The 19,303-nt window shown below is 42.9% G+C and overlaps 1 protein-coding gene across 1 annotated transcript; it reads right to left on the bottom strand.

The window, feature by feature from the left end:
- Positions 1-1,984: 1,984 nt before the first annotated feature.
- On the bottom strand, positions 1,985-17,846 carry LOC6049474 (transmembrane protein 181). The gene is made up of 4 exons (XM_001866192.2): positions 16,095-17,846; positions 3,047-3,149; positions 2,763-2,987; positions 1,985-2,691 (listed from the first exon to the last, which is right to left on the bottom strand). The coding sequence occupies exons 1-4, from the start codon at positions 17,268-17,270 to the stop codon at positions 2,552-2,554; spliced, it is 1,644 nt and encodes a 547-aa protein (XP_001866227.2). The 5' UTR covers positions 17,271-17,846; the 3' UTR covers positions 1,985-2,551.
- Positions 17,847-19,303: the final 1,457 nt, after the last annotated feature.

Here is a 19,303-nt window from a genome sequence, read left to right as displayed (position 1 = left end):
TAAATGTGTCTTTGATTATCGTGTTATCAACAAAATTGCAAAACATTTTCGATAACATAGATTTTAAGCAGTTTAATAACTGAGTAAAACAAAACCGATCGCAAACTATTTCGACTCAGCGACACAAAGCAATCGGTCTCTCTGAATCATTCGCTGTACTACCCGATTGAAGTGAGAGGAAGAGCAAAGAGATAGTTTTCTGTAACGATTGGTGTGTAAGCGACAAACGGTAGGAAACGGTCAAAGCAGTTTTTTGTCGCATTCAATTTGTGGAGCAATCAGGACCCTTGTTTTTAGTATTAAATAAAGTTTTTATAAAGTTTATGCGGAATTTTTCGACGACGATAGAGATAGAATGAAGTAAACCAGAGGGAAAAGTCATGACAATAATCATTTAATTTCTGACCGAAAAAAATATAATGCAGATTTTCATAAATTCAAAGCTCAAAATTTTTTAATTTTTAAGGAGCCAAAAATTCTAAAATTAAGCTTTCAAATTCTAAAATGATAAAATTCCTAAAATTCTGAAATTCTAATTTAAAAATTAAAATACAAATATATGTTCAAAACAAAAAAAAAAAGAATTCAGAAATAAAAATAATTGAACATTCAAAATTTAAAAAAATTGAAAAATTAAAAGTTCAAAAATCTAGAAATTTACAAAATATAAATACAGTTCGTATTCGCTTATCAAAAGTCTTCGAAAAGTTAAAGTTTTATCCCGGATAATCGAAACAAGACATTTTATTATTTTCTCTAGATTTCTCTATAACAATTAATTTTAAAAGTTAAGAGTCATTAATTTTTTTAATTTCTGAATTGTAAGTTATTTTACTACAATTTAAAAAATTTCAATATTTGATTTTGTGAGTTCTTAAATTTTTTTAACTGCAGAATATTTATATTGATGCTTTATTTTTTTTGATAAATATTTTTTTTCATTTCTGAACGTTTTAATGTTTTTGATTTTTTTTAATTTGAAAAGAATGAATGCGCAACTTTGACCGCGTTCCTTCCGAGCTCCGCACTTAGTTTTAAGGCCAGTACGCAGCTCCAAAGGAAAGGGCTCAAACACAACACAGCTTTACGAAAAGCAGAACAAAGGGGAGAGAGTGATGTCTTAGGGCTTTTCTTCACACTCTCTTATATTTTTTTCGCTTCCGCTGCTGCTCATTTGACTTTTTTCTTTACCGGTTTCTTACCAAGTGCGGATTTAATAGGAATAATAATAAGGATAGAGACAACAATTGTGTATTTTATAAAATTCAGTACAGTAGTTGTTCGGTAACTGGGCTGAGAACGTAGCCCAGTCACCGAATGCTGCTCGTTAACTGGGCTGAACAAAAAATAACGAGGGGACCACCGATGCATAATATTTTCCAGATGAAATATAAAAATAAAAGTTAGTCAAATTTATTTACAATGCTTACTTTTCATTTTTCTTTAATTGTAACTTGAAATTAAACATAATTTTGAAAAAAGTTTTTTTATTTATTGAATATGATTGCATCCATTAACCCCTCGGTCATTTTGGTTTGTTTTGATTTTTTGACGTTTGTCTGCTTTTTAACTGGGCTACGGCCCAGTTATCGAGCGCCTAGTTAAAAAGCAGCGCAGTTAAACAACACCCAGTTACCGAACAACTACTGTAACTGGAAACATTAAGCAAAATAAATGCACGTGCTTGGGTAAAAATATTTTTATTTGTCATTTTTCTTCCAGTTATACCATATTCTGTTGTCACACCCAGATGTGTTATTTCTTTAAATTTCTCCTGCTTCTTTTTACTTGCTCTATTTTTTCTCGCTCTGCTTATTGATGTAGATATTGTTCAAGGTTTGTTTTAGTAGTGTTTCAAGGAAATTTGTTTTTGCTGGATTTTGCTGAATGTTTTATTTTGGTAATTTTCACTAGAACTATTTATTTGGTATTTTTTCTCTGAATCCAAGCGTCACTGTTGTTGGACTTTTTGTTGTTTTGTTTCTTCGCAAACTTCTAACTAGTTTTAATTAAACATGGCCTTTAGTGTTTGTGTTTTATTGTTTTTAGTTTTGTTTGTTTGGAATACACACCTAACAATGCTGAATTACTAATACATGTGTGTGTTGTGTTGTGTTTGTATAAATAGATTTTGACTTAACATTTTTAGTAAGGGTAAAAAGGAAAAGACTTGTAAGAAATAGTGTACTTTGGTTGAAAAGGGGGTTGGAATGTTTGAAATGAAATTTAAACTAGCTCTAATTGACTAAATGTAACGATGGTGAAACGTAATGACCAACTACACACATCATGGCGGAGATGATGATGAAAACAGCAATTTTTTTTTACAAAATAATTAACATCTAAACACACATCTTCGATAAAATACACACTCTGTTTTGTTTAGCACTACGTCAAGACGAAGGGAAATGAAGATATGCCTTGGTTTGTAACTCCCCTTCGCTATCTCTCTCTCTCTCTTTCTAGCTGCTCTTCTTCTACAACCACCCTTTTCCAAGTCTGCCGGAAGCACCCGTTTGAATCTCTCTCTCCGTTGTAATCGCTCCTCCCCTTAATCGCTATCGTAGTCGTTCCCTTTGCCGCAGGACGAGTTGAGCGGACGGCGACTTTCCTCGTCCGACCCGTACACGACCTCCTCGTCCGAGTCGTTGATCATCGAAAAGGCCGGATTGTCCTTGGTGATGGTGGCTTCTGCAATGGTTTTGAAAAAAAAAAACCATCTTGACTCAATTCTACACGAGAGGACATTCCCCAGGACTTACCGTGCAGTGGGCGCCCGTTCGGCGAGTACACGTACGCCATCGTGTACAGGTAAAAGTTGAGCAGCCCGTAGAAGCACATAAACTGGGCCGAGCTCTTGTAGGTCGTGTTGAGCCGCGCCACAAAGTTGTCCTCGAGGATGCCGAAGCCGAAGCGGCACATTGTTACCGTCAGCGAGATGGCCAGCACGAACAGCATCAGCAGGGTGAGGAACTTGAGGCGCATGTCTAGAAGCGGGAGGGAATGTTAGTATAAATGCTTGCAAGCTAGTTAAAAGAGTTGTTACCAAAGTAAGGCATCGAGCGTAGCTCGCTGTAGGCTCGCAGGATCAGCAGCAGCAGGTAGAGAAGATACATGGCGCCCGAGATGTAGAAGAACAGCTTGAAACCCTAGATAAGAAGAAATATCAAATGTAAATTTATTGAATTTGATCTTATTTTAAAATATCTTCTTAATTTTTTTCTCTAAATTTGAGCAGCTCTCGTTAGTATACAACTTTAAATACGTGTTTTGCAAGTTTTCCATCGGCAAGATAGTAAGCAAGAGAGCAACTCTCTCATTTTGCTCTACTACCCGACACTGTTTGCTCCACTTTATGGTTGGCCGGAAACGCTCTATTGTAGCGTTCTTTTATTACGTAACGCAAAATTTGGGGTTTTTTAAACTCCCCTCGTAACTAAATTTTTATACTTTTATTTGTGTGGATCCTAAAACAGCCTTCGGCCGCTCCCCTTTCCATCACCAACTGCGTTACGTAAAAAAAGAACGCCCCCTAAGTAAGTAAAGAAACTCGCTTGGGGACCATTCATAAATCACGCAGAAATTTTATTTTTCAATTTAATAAAATACATTTGGAATTGCAACCGGTTTAAGCTACCATCCAAAAATTAAGTAGCAATTTTTTGGAGATTTAAATTGTAAAATTTCAGATAAAAACGATTTGCAATTTTAATTTGAATATCCCTTCTTTTCTTGTCACTCCTTAGGCCTATTTAGCGTCATTGTAGCCAGGGATGGAATAATCGCAAAAATCGTTTTCGCTTGCGAACTTTCTTCACCCGCGAAAAAGGGAGGAGGCGAAAGTGCAAAAGAAAATCGCTACGGAACTTTTCGAATAAAATCTGTCAGTTGATGATGTTCCGCTCAATAATCAAGACGTTGATTTTTTGAGATTTTTTCTACCGATTTTCCGTGGGCGAGAGAGGAGAGCCGTGTTCCCTTCCGATAATGAAAAGTTAAACTTTTCAGTACTTGTTTCGGAAATACAGTCGACTCCCTGGCTGTCGATCTTCTCGATATCAATATGAGCAATTCTCTACAAAACCGGAAATGGATTTTATTTGTATTTTTTGATTTGGCTCAAACTTTGTGGGGGCCTTCCCTATGATCAAAGAAGCCATTTTGCATCATTAGTTTGTCCATATAAATTTCCATACAAATTTGGCAGCTGTTCATACAAAAATGGTACGTAAATATTCGAAAATCTGTAACTTTTGAAGGAATTTTTTGATCAATTTGGTGTCTTCGGCAAAGTTGTAGGTATTGTTAAGGACTATTTAGAAAAAAATAGGTACACGGAAAAAAAAATTTCCCGATTTTTTTACTAACTTTTTTTTCACAAAAACTCAAATTCCCAAAATACGTATTTTTTGATTTTCGAGATTTTTTTATATGTTTTAGGGTACAAAAATCCGCAACTTTTGAGCTATAGAAAAACATGGTCAAAAAATCTGCCGCCGAGTTATGATTTTTTGAAATACTGGTGATTTTTGGAAAAAAACGAAATTTCATGCATAAAATTTTTTTGACCTCATATTTTTATGCAAAATTGAATTTGCAATCGAAAATTACTTTACAGATTTTTTGATAAAGGGCCCCGTTTTCAAGATATAGCCACCGAAAGTTTGATTTGAGCGAAATATTTGCAGTTTTTCGATTTTTAAAAATAGTGACCATGAGTGACCATCTCTAAAAATATTTTTTTTGAAAAGTTCAGAAAATTTGCTATAAAATTGTCTAAGAGACATCGAAGATTGGACCTCTGGTTGTTGAGATACAGCGGCTTAAAGAAAAAGAAACACGAAAATTGAAGTTTTCTAAGTCTCACCCAAACAGCCCACGATTTTCTAATGACGATATCTCAGCAACTAATGGTTCAATTTTCAATGTTAATACATGAAACATTCGTGAAATTTTCCGATCTTTTCGAAAAAAATATTTTGAAAAAAATTAAATCAAGACTAACATTTCAAGTGGGCATAATATTCAATGTTTGGCCCTTTTAAAATGTTAGTCTTGATTAAAAAAAATTTCAAAATATTTTTTTCGAAAAGATCGGAAAATTTCACGAATGTTTCATGTATTAACATTGAAAATTGAACCATTAGTTGCTGAGATATCGTCATTAGAAAATCGTGGGCTGTTTGGGTGAGACTTAGAAAACTTCAATTTTCGTGTTTTTTTTTCTTTAAGCCGCTGTATCTCAACAACCAGAGGTCCAATCTTCAATGTCTCTTAGACAATTTTATAGCAAATTTTCTGAACTTTTCAAAAAAAATATTTTTAGAGATGGTCACTCATGGTCACTATTTTTAAAAATCGAAAAACTGCAAATATTTCGCTCAAATCAAACTTTCGGTGGCTATATCTTGAAAACGGGGCCCTTTATCAAAAAATCTGTAAAGTAATTTTCGATTGCAAATTCAATTTTGCATAAAAAAATGAGGTCAAAAAAATTTTATGTATGAAATTTCGATTTTTTCCAAAAATCACCAGTTTTTCAAAAAATCATAACTCGGCGGTAGATTTTTTGACCATGTTTCTCTATAGCTCAAAAGTTGCGGATTTTTGTCCCCTAAAACATATAAAAAAATCTCGGAAATAAAAAAATACGTATTTTGGGAATTTGAGTTTTTGTGAAAAAAAAGTTAATAAAAAAATCGGGAATTTTTTTTTTCCGTGTATTTATTTTTTTCTAAATAGTCCTTAACAATACCTACAACTTTGCCGAAGACACCAAATTGATCAAAAAATTCCTTCAAAAGTTACAGATTTTCGAATATTTACGTACCATTTTTGTATGAACAGCTGCCAAATTTGTATGGAAATTTATATGGACAAACTAATGATGCAAAATGGCTTCTTTGGTCATAGGGAAGGCCCCCACAAAGTTTGAGCCAAATCAAAAATACAAAAAATAAAAATGGTCGAAATCGGCCGGTTTTGTAGAGAATTGCTCATATTGCTCCAGCAGTTAATATTTCTTTCGATGGTCCCTTCAATATCGACAACGAGAGAGTCCACTGTAGTAGTTTGTGCAACAAGCAACAAAAAATGATTTTTTCAGCACGAGTCGTACATTAAACCAACGAGGTTTACCGAATTCCGTAGTTTCACTACGGAATTTTAAAGCGTACTTTTTGTAATTCCATCGTGAAACAAATGGCCTACTTTTCTATACCAAAATTAACAGAATGGAAAGTTAAAACCTTTTAATACCAGTGCTGAAATAGGTGCTGAAAAGTTGAACTTTTCAGCATTAATATCGACAAGTAATTTTTTTTTCATATTTTTATTATTTGAATAAAGAGTTGCAAAAATTACTAGTTTACAATTCCGTCTTGAAAATATTTACTTTTCCTGTCATTCTCAAATGACGAAACGAACCTATTGTTTCTACTAAGTATAATGTAATTGAAATGTCATACTTTTTTATACATGGGCTGTTCACATGAGTTTGACAGCTTGCCCAGAGCAGACGTGTGTCCTTTGAGCGCGTTTTTGACGGTGTTTTTTTTTTTTTTAACTTTCGCCGACGGCCATGGCGGCGGCCGCGACGGCGGAGAGTGAGTGGACGGAGCATAGGGCTGAGGATGGAAGGCCGTTCTACTGGAACGCGGCCATGAAGAAAAGTGTGTGGGAGAAACCGGACGGTTTCCAACCCAAAACGCAGGCGGCGACGGGCATGGAGGTGGAAGACTCCGAAGGAGGAGGAGAGGACGGGGGCGAATTTCGTCCCGTGATAAAGGTTCGGCGCAGGAAAGTTTAACGAGGAGATCAACGTCGGCGATGGCCAGGAAGTGGAGAAACTGCTCAGCAACAACAAGTTCAGCCCGCTAGCGGAGAAGAGCAACAACAACAACAATGCGAACCCAGCAGCAGAAAAAAACACCCCCGTGGTACCAGCACCCGGCAAGTTGGCCGGGGAGAAGAAGCAGCCGCCGCTGGTGGTGAAAGAAACGAGCTTCGCCCGCCTTGCGAAGGTGATGTCGACATGTGATGTCCAGCCGGAACACAAACTGACGCGGTACGGCACCAAAATTACGTGCTTCTCGAGCGACGACTTCGACACGGTGCAAGCCCACCTGAAGAAGAACAAGGTGCAGTTCTACACGCACGGAAAGCGCAGTGCGAGACCGCACCGGGTAGTAATGCGAGGTCTCCCGAACGCGGAACCGGATTACGTCAAGGAGCTGCTCAAGACGGAACATCAGCTGGACGTCTTGGCAGTACACGCCATCAGGCGGAAGCAGCAGCTTCCCGCTATCGATGAGACGCCTTTCATCGTGCTCTTCCCCAAGGGGCACACCAGTTTGAAGGAGTTGAGTAGTAAGGTAAAGAAAGTGGGACCAGTCGTCGTCCGGTGGGTGGCCTTTTTTTCTGTTTGAGTATTAAGACACTGAATCCTGATTACAAGGACTATTGTATCGTGTTACCCATTTTTACTGTTGTTAAGCATTGCCAGATCTTTAGCACAGTCCCTATTGAGAGGGAAAGTGCTGTTCCATCCAGATGCTGTGAACTCCATTCCTTGTCCCTTGTGCGCTATGTATCGCTAGAACCGCGGTGACAATTTTTTCGTGTCATTTTTCAAGCTCTTCCCAGCAGCTATTATTTGCCGGTCTTGTAAAGACAATTGTCTTTTTGCGGTGCTATTTTTGCGGTGTTCCCTTTGCTCTGATCTGGACAATGCGACTGGACTGCAGTGCAATACCGATCGGCTGGGCATTATTTACATGCGAAGACACGAGGAAAGTATTTTGGGAAGAGGCGCAAAGGAATATCCCAAGATCGATCACATGCTTGAAGAGCACGTGAAGCAACCGTTTTATACTCATGCGGTTGCTGCTACCTCTGAACTTAAACCTAAGGCTGCCACCCTGAGAAGAACCCATGACTTTCCGCTTATGAGGCGAAACCCGTAACCATTCGGCCACAGGAGGTTGGCGGTGGGTGGCCTACCGGAACAAAGAACCGCACGTGACCCAGTGCAAGAACTGCTTGCAGTTCGGTCACGGAACCAGTAACTGCCATCTCAAGCCAAGGTGCAGCAGCTGTGGGGGTGCCCACAGCACGGAAAAGTGCAAAGCAGAAGAAACGCAAGCCAAGAAGTGTGTCAACTGCTCTGGATCTCACGAGGGTCTGGACCGCAGCTGTCCCAAACTTGCGCAGTTCATCCAGTCGAGGCAGCAGGCGTCCACGCCGAAGCCGCCAGCATGGAAGAAGGACAAACAGACTCCGGCAGGAGCTGTGTTTACCGCGGCGGATTTTCCTCCGCTACCTGGAGCGGTGCCGTCCGTTGAACCGGAAAATAAACATCCTCGTCCCGCAGGAAGAAGTCGAGAAGATACTGGCGCCGGCGCCGGTGCAACCCCGAAGGAGCAACAAGGCGAACGGAAGCTGTACAGCGAGTCGGAGCTGTGGGCCATTTACCGAGAATACCGAGTACGCTTGAGGCAGTGCAAGACACCCGAGGAACAGATTGATGTGATCGCACACTTGCTGACACATGGCACGAGCAAATGATCATCTAATTCAGTTACGGTTTTTTTTTTCTTTTCTTTTATTATTTTTTGTACTATTGATCCTCGGTCCTAACCTGGTCACAGCACCTAAAAGGACCTAATAAAAATAAATTATGAACAAAAAAATACATGGGCTGTTAGTTCTACTTTTCAGCACTGAAATGGATGCTGAAAAGTTGAACTTTCCAGCACTTGTATCGAAAAGTAACACTTTTCAATATGTTGGTTGATTTCAACAAAACAAGTTTTTCAGTACTCGTCGTATTTAGCCAATTGCACAATTCAATTCAATTCATCCAACTGAAAAATCTTCTTTTTAAAACATGTTGCTATTCCACTCTTAAAATTTGTTCACGTGGTTTTCTCCACAAAAAAAAATCCCTAAAACCGTATTTTTAATTTGCTGGGTCTAAAAAGGCATCTTTTGAGCCACGAAGAATATTTTTTTTTCACGCAGATATGATTTTTTGAAAAATTCATATTTTTATTGAAAATGTTAGAAATCTACCTTGAAATGTACTCTATAAATATCAAGAATTATTCTTGGAGGTAATTCATATTTACAATAGAAAATTACTGTACATTTCTTTGGATTGCCATTTGGGTGTTAGTTTCATGTAAGAAATTAGTATATTTTGAATTTCTTAAAATGGCTTAAAAATTCTAATTTTTGGACTAAGCAAATCAGACAAATAATTGCTTAGATATTGAAATGTAACAAAAATGATTTTTTGACGGGCATTCAAGGGTTTGTTCGGGCATTCATGGGTTTGTTCAGGCATTCAAGGATTCAATTTTTCGAAACAAAATGCCAAACTATGAAGGTCTTTACCGAGCTCTAGGGTGCTCCAAATTTCAATGTTATATATACCAAAAGATGCGCAAGGATCTGGCCTACACGCCAATGTTGGTGGTCAAAATGCCCCAAAAAGTGACATTTTTGAAAAAATCTTTTTTTTTTGCGGGTAAAATCCCATTTAAAATTCAAATGCCAGCTCCTGTTACGTCCAATCAAGCTCATATTTTGGATTTGGGCTTAGTATGCCCACTGGAAAAAAAACCCTTGAATGCCCGCCAAAAAGTCATTTTTGTTACACTCTATTAGATACAGCATTGCAAAAAAAAAAGAGAAAATTTTTAATTTTGAGCCTTAATTTTTCAACTGATTTCAATGTACAAAAAAATAGAGCTTTCTGAAATTTAACTTTCGAATGACAATAAAAAAATAACAAAATCTAGCTTAACATTTGAAAGGGCTGAAACTGCTGAACTATTTTTTTTAATTTCATCATGGTTTGAAATCACAATTTCATTTGTTTTGCCTAAATTTTGTCTAAATCATGACCTTTTGTGGGACCAAAAAGTACTATTTTTACTGTCAAAAAAGTGTGCCTTTTCCAAATTATTCCAATTAACGAGGACTGTTTTTGGTTTTTGTTGAAAGCAGAGATCATGATTTTAATTAATTTAAAACATATCGGAAAAAACCGTACAAATATTCTTTGATTATTGGCATTAATGGCAGCTTTTTTTTTTATTTAATCTTGCGCATGTTGTTCAAATTGAGATTAATTCACCATGTTCGAAAACAAGTACAGTCCAGACTCGATTATCCGAAAGCCGTTGAAAAAAATCACTTCGGATAATCGAAGCTTGGCTTTAACATGGAATTATGTAAATGTATTTTAATTTTAAAGATTATTTTACTTGTGTGAAGTGAATTTTAGAAAGTTATTTGGCAAAAGTTAATTTAAGGGGTTACATACATTTAGAAAATCACAAAATTTCATATTACAGAACATTTATTAAATTCATCAAAAAGAAATTATCAATCACTCCTGAAAGTTTCATGAAGATATTTCATGATTAAACTGAGTAAGAGTCGATTTAAGTTCAAAATGTTGCTATGCTCAAAACGGACTGTCAAACTTTGTGAGCGCTTTTCTCTAAACAATGAGTTGATTTACGGGTGCCACGAAATCTCGAGATGGGATGGATCAAATTGGCTGAAATTTGGGGTGAAGACTCTCAAGACATATCCCGTGTGCATGACGAATCCTGATTTTTAAATTCTGCTTAAAAAAAAAAAAAAAAAAAAAACAAAAATCAAAAACTGATGATTTTTAATATGAAAAACCAAAAAATATTTGTATCTTTTTTTTAAATATTTTTTTTGAAAATCGACCTTCGTCATGCACACAAGACCGGTTTAACGAGTCTTCACCAAAATTTTGAGCCGAATTTGTCAAAGCAATGTTTATTCGGGTTGCACAGTTCAACGGAAACAAAACGTGAGAAATGAGTTTAACAAACGAATTTAGTGTATTTCGATTAAGCGCGAGGTTTACAGTTCGAGATCAACTTTGAGAGTGAGAAACGGAAGTGGCAAAACGCAGAAGGCGTTGTTGCTCGCAAGCAAGAAAGGAAGCACAACTGTCAAAGTGGCGACAACGGTCGAGGGATAGGACAGTCGTTGTTTACACTCTAATACTCCTCCTCAACGACCACTGCCGTGCGCTGCAAGTCCAAGCAGCGAAGCCAGCTTCCGGTGCTTCACGGCTCCTACGGGTTTGGTGAGCACGTCCGCAATCATGTCCTCGGTCGGACAGTACTTCAGCTGTAGCACCTTCCGTTCACAGAGTTCCTTCACGTAGCAGTGCTTGGTATCTACGTGCTTGGAACGCCGCGTTGTTCTTTCTGCTGCAACAAATTTGATGCAACTTTGGTTGTCCTCCTTGATGGTCAATGGTTTCTGCTCCGGTTCGCCGAAGTCTTCCATCAGGGTCAGCAGCCAGACTGCTTCTTGGGATGTGTCGCAAAGAGCGACGAACTCCGATTCCATGGACGACAGAGTCACGCACTGCTGGAGACGGCTCGCCCAGGAAACAGCTCCTCCGGAATAGAGGAAGACGGATCCGGTCGTAGATTTCCTGGTCTTCAAATCGCCGGCCCAATCCGCGTCGGAGTAGCCGACCAATTCTCCGTCTGGATCGTCGTAGCGGAGCTGCCAGGATTTCGTGGCTTTGAGGTAGCGGACCACTCGCTTGGCCGCCGTCATGTCCGCCTGCGTGGGCGCCGTGACACTCCGTCCGAGTATCGAGGCACTGACTGCTATGTCCGGTCTGGCACAAACCGCCACATAGAGGAGCGCGCCGACGAGGCTCCGGTACTCCGTGCTGTTCTCAAGTGGACGACTTTCTTCTACGGTCTTGATGAATCCTTCATCCATTGGAGATTTGGCACCTTTGGCATCCGAGAGTCCGAAACGTTCAGCTATACGGTTGATATAGCCTTCGAGGGAAATGCCGTACTTCCCGTCGTTGCACTTGACCTCCAGCCCCAGGAAAAAGTTAGCTGGGCCAAGGTCAGTCATCTTGAACTCCTTCTTGAGCAACGAATAGATCTTCTCGATTTCGCCCCCAGACTTGCAGCCGACCAAGATGTCGTCAACGTAGACTAACAGGTAGATTCGCTTACCTTCGACGACCTTCACGTAGAGACAGGGATCTGCGGTGCTCTGCTCGAACTCTAGCTGCTCGAGGACCGTGTGCAGACGCTGGTTCCAGCAACGGGCCGACTGTTTAAGCCCGTAAATGCTCCTCCTCAAACGGCACACCAGGTCCTCCTTGCCTTGCTCTTCGAATCCGGCGGGCTGCTTCATGTACAGTTCCTCTTGCAGCACCCCGTTCAAGTACGCCGTCTTGACGTCGAAGTGTCGCAGCTGCAAGTTGTGTTTGCTTGCGATGGCCAGTAGCATCCGCAGCGTTGTTTGCTTGATAACTGGCGCAAACACTTCATCGTAGTCCTGTCCGAACTTTTGACAGTAGCCCTGGGCTACCAGACGAGCTTTGTACTTGATGGCCTCGCCCGCGGCGTTCCTCTTGACCTTGTACACCCAGCGACAGCCGACGGGTTTGCGGCCAGGCGGCAGCGGCACCAGCTCCCAGGTTCCGTTTTCGGCGTGTGACTGCAGCTCTTCTTCCATGGCACTTTTCCACTCAACACTTTGGTCACACCGCAACGCCTCCCGCACACTGGTTGGTTCCGCTTCGTCGTTCGTGGGAGACGCAGCAACTACGAAAGCTTCGTCAAATCGGACTGGTGGCACACCCTTTGTCGACCGCAGCGAGCGCCGCGCAATCTCGTCGAGAGGGAACCCGTGGAAAGACAAATCTCCCTCCGACGCGTTTTCGTACACGGACGTCTCCAGTTCCGAACTTCCTGTTTCGTCGGTCGTGTCCCCATCCAGCTCTATCTGCTCCACGTCTGGCTCTAGTTGCTCCACGTCGTCTTCGGTCGTTTCTGCACTCGGGCCAGCAACCGCGGGTTCGCGATTGCGCTGCTCTCCGCCGCTGATCGGCACGTCAAACGTTTCCGGTTTCTTGGCCGCATCAGGCTCTGCCTCGTCCGCGAACAGGTCGCCGCTGTCTTGTACTGCCTCCTCACCGGTGCTCTCCAGAAACTTAGCATCGCGGCTAATGACGATCCAGTCGGCATCCGGATGCAGAAAACGGTAGGCTTTACGCCCCTCCGCGTAGCCGACGAAAGTCATCTTCACGGCCTTGGCGTCCAGTTTTCGGCGTTTCTCCTTGGGTACGTGGACGTAGGCTTCCGAACCGAACACACGCAGATGGGTGTAGGATGGCTTCTTTCCGTGCCACAGCTCGTAAGGTGTTCTCTCTACGGTCGAAGTAGGCAAGCGATTCTGCAGGTAGTTGGCAGTGCTGATCGCCTCGCCCCAGTACTTCTTCCCCAAGTTCGACTCCACCAGCAGACAGCGCGCCATCTCCACCACGTAGCGGTTCTTTCGTTCCGCCTTGCCGTTCTGTTGCGGCGAATACGGCGCCGTCTGTTGCAGCACAACGCCGTTCTCGGCCAGGTACTTCTTCAGCGTTGCACTTGAATATTCCCCTCCGCCGTCCGAACGGATCACTTTTGGGTAGTACCCGAACTGATTTTTCATCAGGCTGCAGTACTCCCGGATCTTCTCTTCCACTTCCGACTTCTTCTTCAACAGGCACAGCACGGTGTAGCAGCTGTAGTCGTCCACAAAAATCACGTAGAACCTGTTGCCACTTGGCGTGACCTCCTCCATGGGGCCACCCACATCGGTGTGAATCAGATCCCCCACGGCGCTGGATTTGCTCTGCGACTGCTTCGGAAAACTGTCACGACTCATTTTCCCCTTCAGGCACACTTCACAAACACACTTTACGGCGCACTTTTCCATCTTCAGGCCGAAGCCCAGATCTTCTCGCACAATCTTCGACACCGCATCGGGGTCTCGGTGACCCAGGCGCCGATGCCACATGTGCTCACACAGCGCTGGATGCTCCGCCTTCGAGACCAGGGCGCGTTCGGGGAATTCCTTCAGCCGGTACAAGCCGCCGCTTCTCTCTCCCACTAGCACAACTTCTTCGCCCCGCATCACTTTACAGCCAGCTTTGTCGAAACACACGGCGTACCCCAAATCACACATCCGGCTGACCGAGAGGAGATTCCCGGCGAGAGACGGCACGTGGTACACATCGGCCAGGGTGACCGACATCCGGATTCCACTGCCCGTCACGGAGATCAGCTTCCCAGTGCCCGCGCCGCTGGATTTGATCCTGGTTCCATCCGCCAGACAAATGTCCGGCTGCTTCGATGCGTCCACGTTGTTCAACAGCGATGTGTTGGACGTCATGTGGGAAGTAGCACCGGAGTCCAAGTACCACCGGTTTGGGCTACACTCTCCACTTACGGCCAGACACATCTCCATCCCAGCTGGTCGCTCCACTGCCATATTCGCCTTCGGTGAACCCGACGTTGCCTTGGACAGCTTCGGGCAATCGCGTTTCCAGTGGCCGACAGCCCCACAGTTGTGGCACGCACCGGCCTTCTTCGTTTTCTTCTTGTCGGTCGCCTTGGAACTGCCACCAACCGAGCTCTTGAGCGCCTTCTCGTGCAGCTGCTCGTCTTCCGAGCAATCCCGACGGCGTCGCCATTCATCCCGGAGCTTGCCCTTGATGTTGTCCAACTTGATCTCCGCCTTCGGGAGATTTTCGATCACGTTGATCAAGCTCCCGTACGACGGCGGCAGGCTCGAGATGATGAGCCCCACGAACGTTGTCTCCTTCAAGCCTTCGCCGTTCATCTCCAGATGGTTTGCCATCGCCGTCATCTCCTTGAGGTGCTCTGGGAGGTTGCCGCCTTCTCTGAGCCGCAACGAACACAACTTCCGCAAAACGTGCAGTGTGTTGCTGTAGTTCGACTCCCCGTGGATTTCCTCCAACGCGTCCCACATCTCCTTCGACGTCGTCTTCCGACAAATGTGGACGAGTTGATCGTTCTCCACGGCCAGCCCGATCGCCACCTTGGCATCTCCGTCCTTTTTGAGCCAGGCTGCATCCGGGGTGGCCGGTTTTTCCTCCGTCACCGTTGCGGTCAGGCCTTCCTTGAAGAGCAGAAGTTCCATCTTGAACTTCCACATCACATAGTTCTCGTCGTTCAACTTTTCCACCTGCACCTTCGCGTCCGCCATCTTGTTTTTCACTGATGCACGCGACGCACAAAGTCCGATCAGAAAAAACGACTTTTCCCGACTTTCACTCGCGGAAAAAACTCAAATCTTCACTACTGTGGGCCCACAACCTATTCGGGTTGCACAGTTCAACGGAAACAAAACGTGAGAAATGAGTTTAACAAACGAATTTAGTGTATTTCGATTAAGCGCGAGGTTTACAGTTCGAGATCAACTTTGAGAGTGAGAAACGGAAGTGGCAAAACGCAGAAGGCGTTGTTGCTCGCAAGCAAGAAAGGAAGCACAACTGTCAAAGTGGCGACAACGGTCGAGGGATAGGACAGTCGTTGTTTACACTCTAATAATGTTGAGATATCGTGGCACCCGTTTTTTGAAACTGCTAACTTCAAATAGCTATACTGCCGTTCTACGCATAATTGTCCCATGTCAGTTTTGGACGATTTTGACTTTATGACATTTTTAAGATAAGTCTGATGTGTACTTTAAGAAAAACACATAAATTCTGGTACTTTGTTCGGAAATTCATTAAAAACAACACCAAGTCTGTTTGTCCCATCGTTAAACTTCTACGCATAATTGTCCCACCAAGTATTTTCTTACACGGAATCATTAGTTTTAATACGCATTATGGCTTGTTTACCCGTTGTATAGCAAGAGAATCACAAATAATGGTGATAAACTGCTAACTGGGGCGATTAGGGACACATAGGGCGAATAGGAACCCACGGGACAATTATGCGTAGAAACACAGAAATCGGTCGGAAAATTTCAATCGCGTTTTTCTCTCAGTTGCACTTTTTTGAACATGGGACAATTATGCGTAGAACGGCAGTATACGACACACTAAACTTAAAAATGTTAAAAAGTCAAAATCGTCCAAAAATGACATGGGACAATTATGCGTAGAACGGCAGAAAAGCCCTCACAAAGTTTAAGCCATTTTTTTTTTATTTTGGCTAGAATTGCTTTTATGATCTTATTAAAACAATTAAACAGTCGATACTCACATTATAGTTCCCAGTGTCGACAAAGTGGCTGTACGTGGGATCCTTCATCTCGTTGCACTTTTCCCACGTGGCCAGGACGACGGCGCACAGCCAGATCGGCATGATGACGATCAGCTTGGGCACGTAAAAGGTCAACAGTTTGCGCTCGTTTTGCCGCAATCCGTGGTAGATGCACAACCAGAAGAGGAGCAGCGCACACAGGAAGCTGGCCTGCAGGATCGCGTCCAGCATTCCGGGAATCCAGCTGTTGATGAGGAAGATGAGGGGGAAGGCGGGGTTGTTGTACAGGAGGAGGAGCGGGAGCAGGACGGAGAGCCACTTTTGCTCGATGGACCAGTCGTAGATGGGGTATTTGCGGAGGGTGTGCGCGAACCAGCAGGTCACGATGAAGGTGAAAAGGAGGAAGATGAAGCGGAACCAGATTTCGATCTGGGTGAAGGCCGGGTTGTACGTCTTGAAGTAGAACTGGACGCTGTTGATGGTGTACCGGTGGTGGAACCCTTCCAGGCCGTAGAATCGCACCGTAATGATGTAGTGGGCGTAATCGAGGAAACCCAGATGTAGCACTATGAACTCCTCGCAGGAGTTGCTCACGCAGGACAGATGACGGGTTCGGTTCTTGCTGCTGGCGTGGTCCGCACTCAGCACCGTGACCGGTTTGTGTTCCGTGGTCAGCCCGTCAATCCCGACACTCACGTGGAAGCTTTTGTCGAAGATCTCGTCGTCGGTGTTGTCCGTGTCGATTCGCGCAATCAGCCACAGCTGCTGCGAGTAGGTCGTCATCAGCGGAGTCCGCATCACAAACGGACCATTCGCCAGGTAGTCCGGATTTGTCCCGCTGCCACTCCCCGAACTGTTCGGCATCAGCGACGTGCCCGTGACCATGGTCGTCACCGTGATCGGTGGCCCCGCCAACCCGATGAAGATCCCCAGCCCGAAGCAGGCAAAGAACGCCAGAAACACCACGACGAACTCGCGCTTGTTCATCGAGTACAGTCGCATATGGACGGAACGCTCGCAGCGGTCATGATGGTAGGCCGGGGCGATGTACTTGTTAAACTCGCTGAACAGGTCGCTGAACTGGGACAGCGAGTTCCGCAGCCGGAGGAACATCCCGCCGGGCGTCACGTACGAGTAGCCCAGGCCGGACGTGTCCTGCGGAGGCTTGGCAGCCATTTTCACACAAACACTCTTCTGAGGGAAATCGTAATTTGCGTTCTTTTCGTTTTCCTTCCCCCTGAAAACTCAACAGGAAAGACACTTTCGGGAGGACATCTTTTTACGCCTCGAGTTTAGTTCGTCAAAAAGCTTCTCTTTAGAACCAGCAAATTTCCGAAAAACTTGTTCAAATCAACACTTTTCGCGAAAACCAGCGATATGGGAGGAAAATTACTAAACTTTTCCCTCTGTGTCTGTTTCACCTCTTGAAAGCTGAACGAACTGAAGGATGGAAGGAAAAACATGCCTGGATTGGGAAAGGGCGCAGGCGCGCACGTGCCATGTTTTGAAGGGTTGTTTCCTACAATCTTCGTATATGGAGGCATTTTGGGTGAGTGAAGTGAACTCGCGTAAAGCTACGGTACGGCCGTCAAGTCACATGGTGTATCCACTGGCTGTGTGATTGGATAGGGTGTGCGGATGGTTCGAGCAATCAGCGTTAAAGTTATGAAGAGGAGAAAAATGCTTTTTTAATATTTCAAAAAATCGGTATCTCGAGATCGGTTCTACAAAGGCGTCATCCATAAATGGGGTAGTATTTTTTTTAAAGAAATTGTTGATAGGGTCGATTCAAAATGATTTTAAAATTGGTCAATTGCTTCCTGAGATACTAATTTATATAAAACATAATGATTTAGCAAATTCGAATTTTTTTTTTTTTTTTTTGCGGAACGAGGTGGGATAGCCAGGATCAAGTCAGTCCAAGTCCGGTTGTGTAAAGGAACGGTAATGGTCGTGTCAATCACATGCGGATCGCTCGCACTCCATGGGAGCGGGGATTGAGGACATGATTGGGTAGGTTAAAATGAGATTGTGTTTGTGAGAGTATGTAATTGTGTTATGGTGTAAATAAGCTAAATCGAAACTTCGTGCTCAATCGCCGCCCCCAATGTTCATTAAAAACCCCGTTCGCACGAGCTTCCCAAAATCAGCGCTATAGGTTTCAACTGTCGAGACTGTTAAACCCCACAGAACTGACTCCAAGGAACCCTAGCGAACGGAGTACACTATCCACGCACAAATGGACCTTTACTAACCGATCATTAAACCATCCCAACAAACGCAAAATTATCAAAATGAATTTATATGTTGAGGTTTACAATCAATCAACGAAAGTAATTAATTCCCAGAAGCAAAGAAAACAACAGAAAACAATGTTTAACAGCTTAACAGGCCCTCGTCTTGTCACGTCCGTCATAAGTCTTGTTTGCTGAAAGTTTAAATGGTTAGTGTTGTAGTTAATCGTATTCAACATGACCATAATAGGCCTGTAATACGATTACCTTAATGATTTGTTACTTAGCTTTTAAGAGGACGACCCCGCAACCGCCGTCAGATGTCCTAGATCACCTTCGCCAGTAGATGTCGGTAACGAGTTTGACCTGGTCATCCTTTGACCAGCTCCGCTGATGAGGCTGGGTACCTGCAAATATTAAACAAAGGTGGCGGCAGTATCTTTTTTCTCCTAATTTCTTAGGAACGATGAACTCATTAGGAAGAATAAACCCTACAAATCTTCTATAAATAATAATAAAAATAAAACTGAAGCTCATGGTCAAAATAAGTGTGCCTAAACCTAAATGCACTTCTAAATTTCTGAATGGTCTAGCTTAATTCCGCTTAACACCTAACATTTCTAAATTGTCTGTTGAACAAGTAAAATGCTTAGGTAACAACAGGAAGTATTTTTTTAAAACCTGTTATATAAAGTTATGTGGAGATAACAAACAGATAAATATTGTAATGTTGAAAATAATTAATTCTTAATACTCTAACCATTGCTTTCAAAATTGTATGGCAAACAGTAATTTAGACCCTACAATGCCTAGAAGAGGCCTCGGTTTCTGTTGTTGTGAGTAGACGCTGGTTTCAGAGTTCATTTTTCAATTTAAAAGGGGTGGGAGACGACTAATTTGCTTCATGAACTCCTAATCGACCCTGAGATCACCTCTTGTGTTTGTCCACTGATCGCTCCTAGCTAGGTGTTACCT

The sequence above is a fragment of the Culex quinquefasciatus genome, chromosome 1 (genome assembly GCF_015732765.1).
Source record: "Culex quinquefasciatus strain JHB chromosome 1, VPISU_Cqui_1.0_pri_paternal, whole genome shotgun sequence".
NCBI lineage: Eukaryota > Metazoa > Arthropoda > Insecta > Diptera > Culicidae > Culex > Culex quinquefasciatus.
This window is presented reverse-complemented; position numbering and strand designations above follow the sequence as displayed.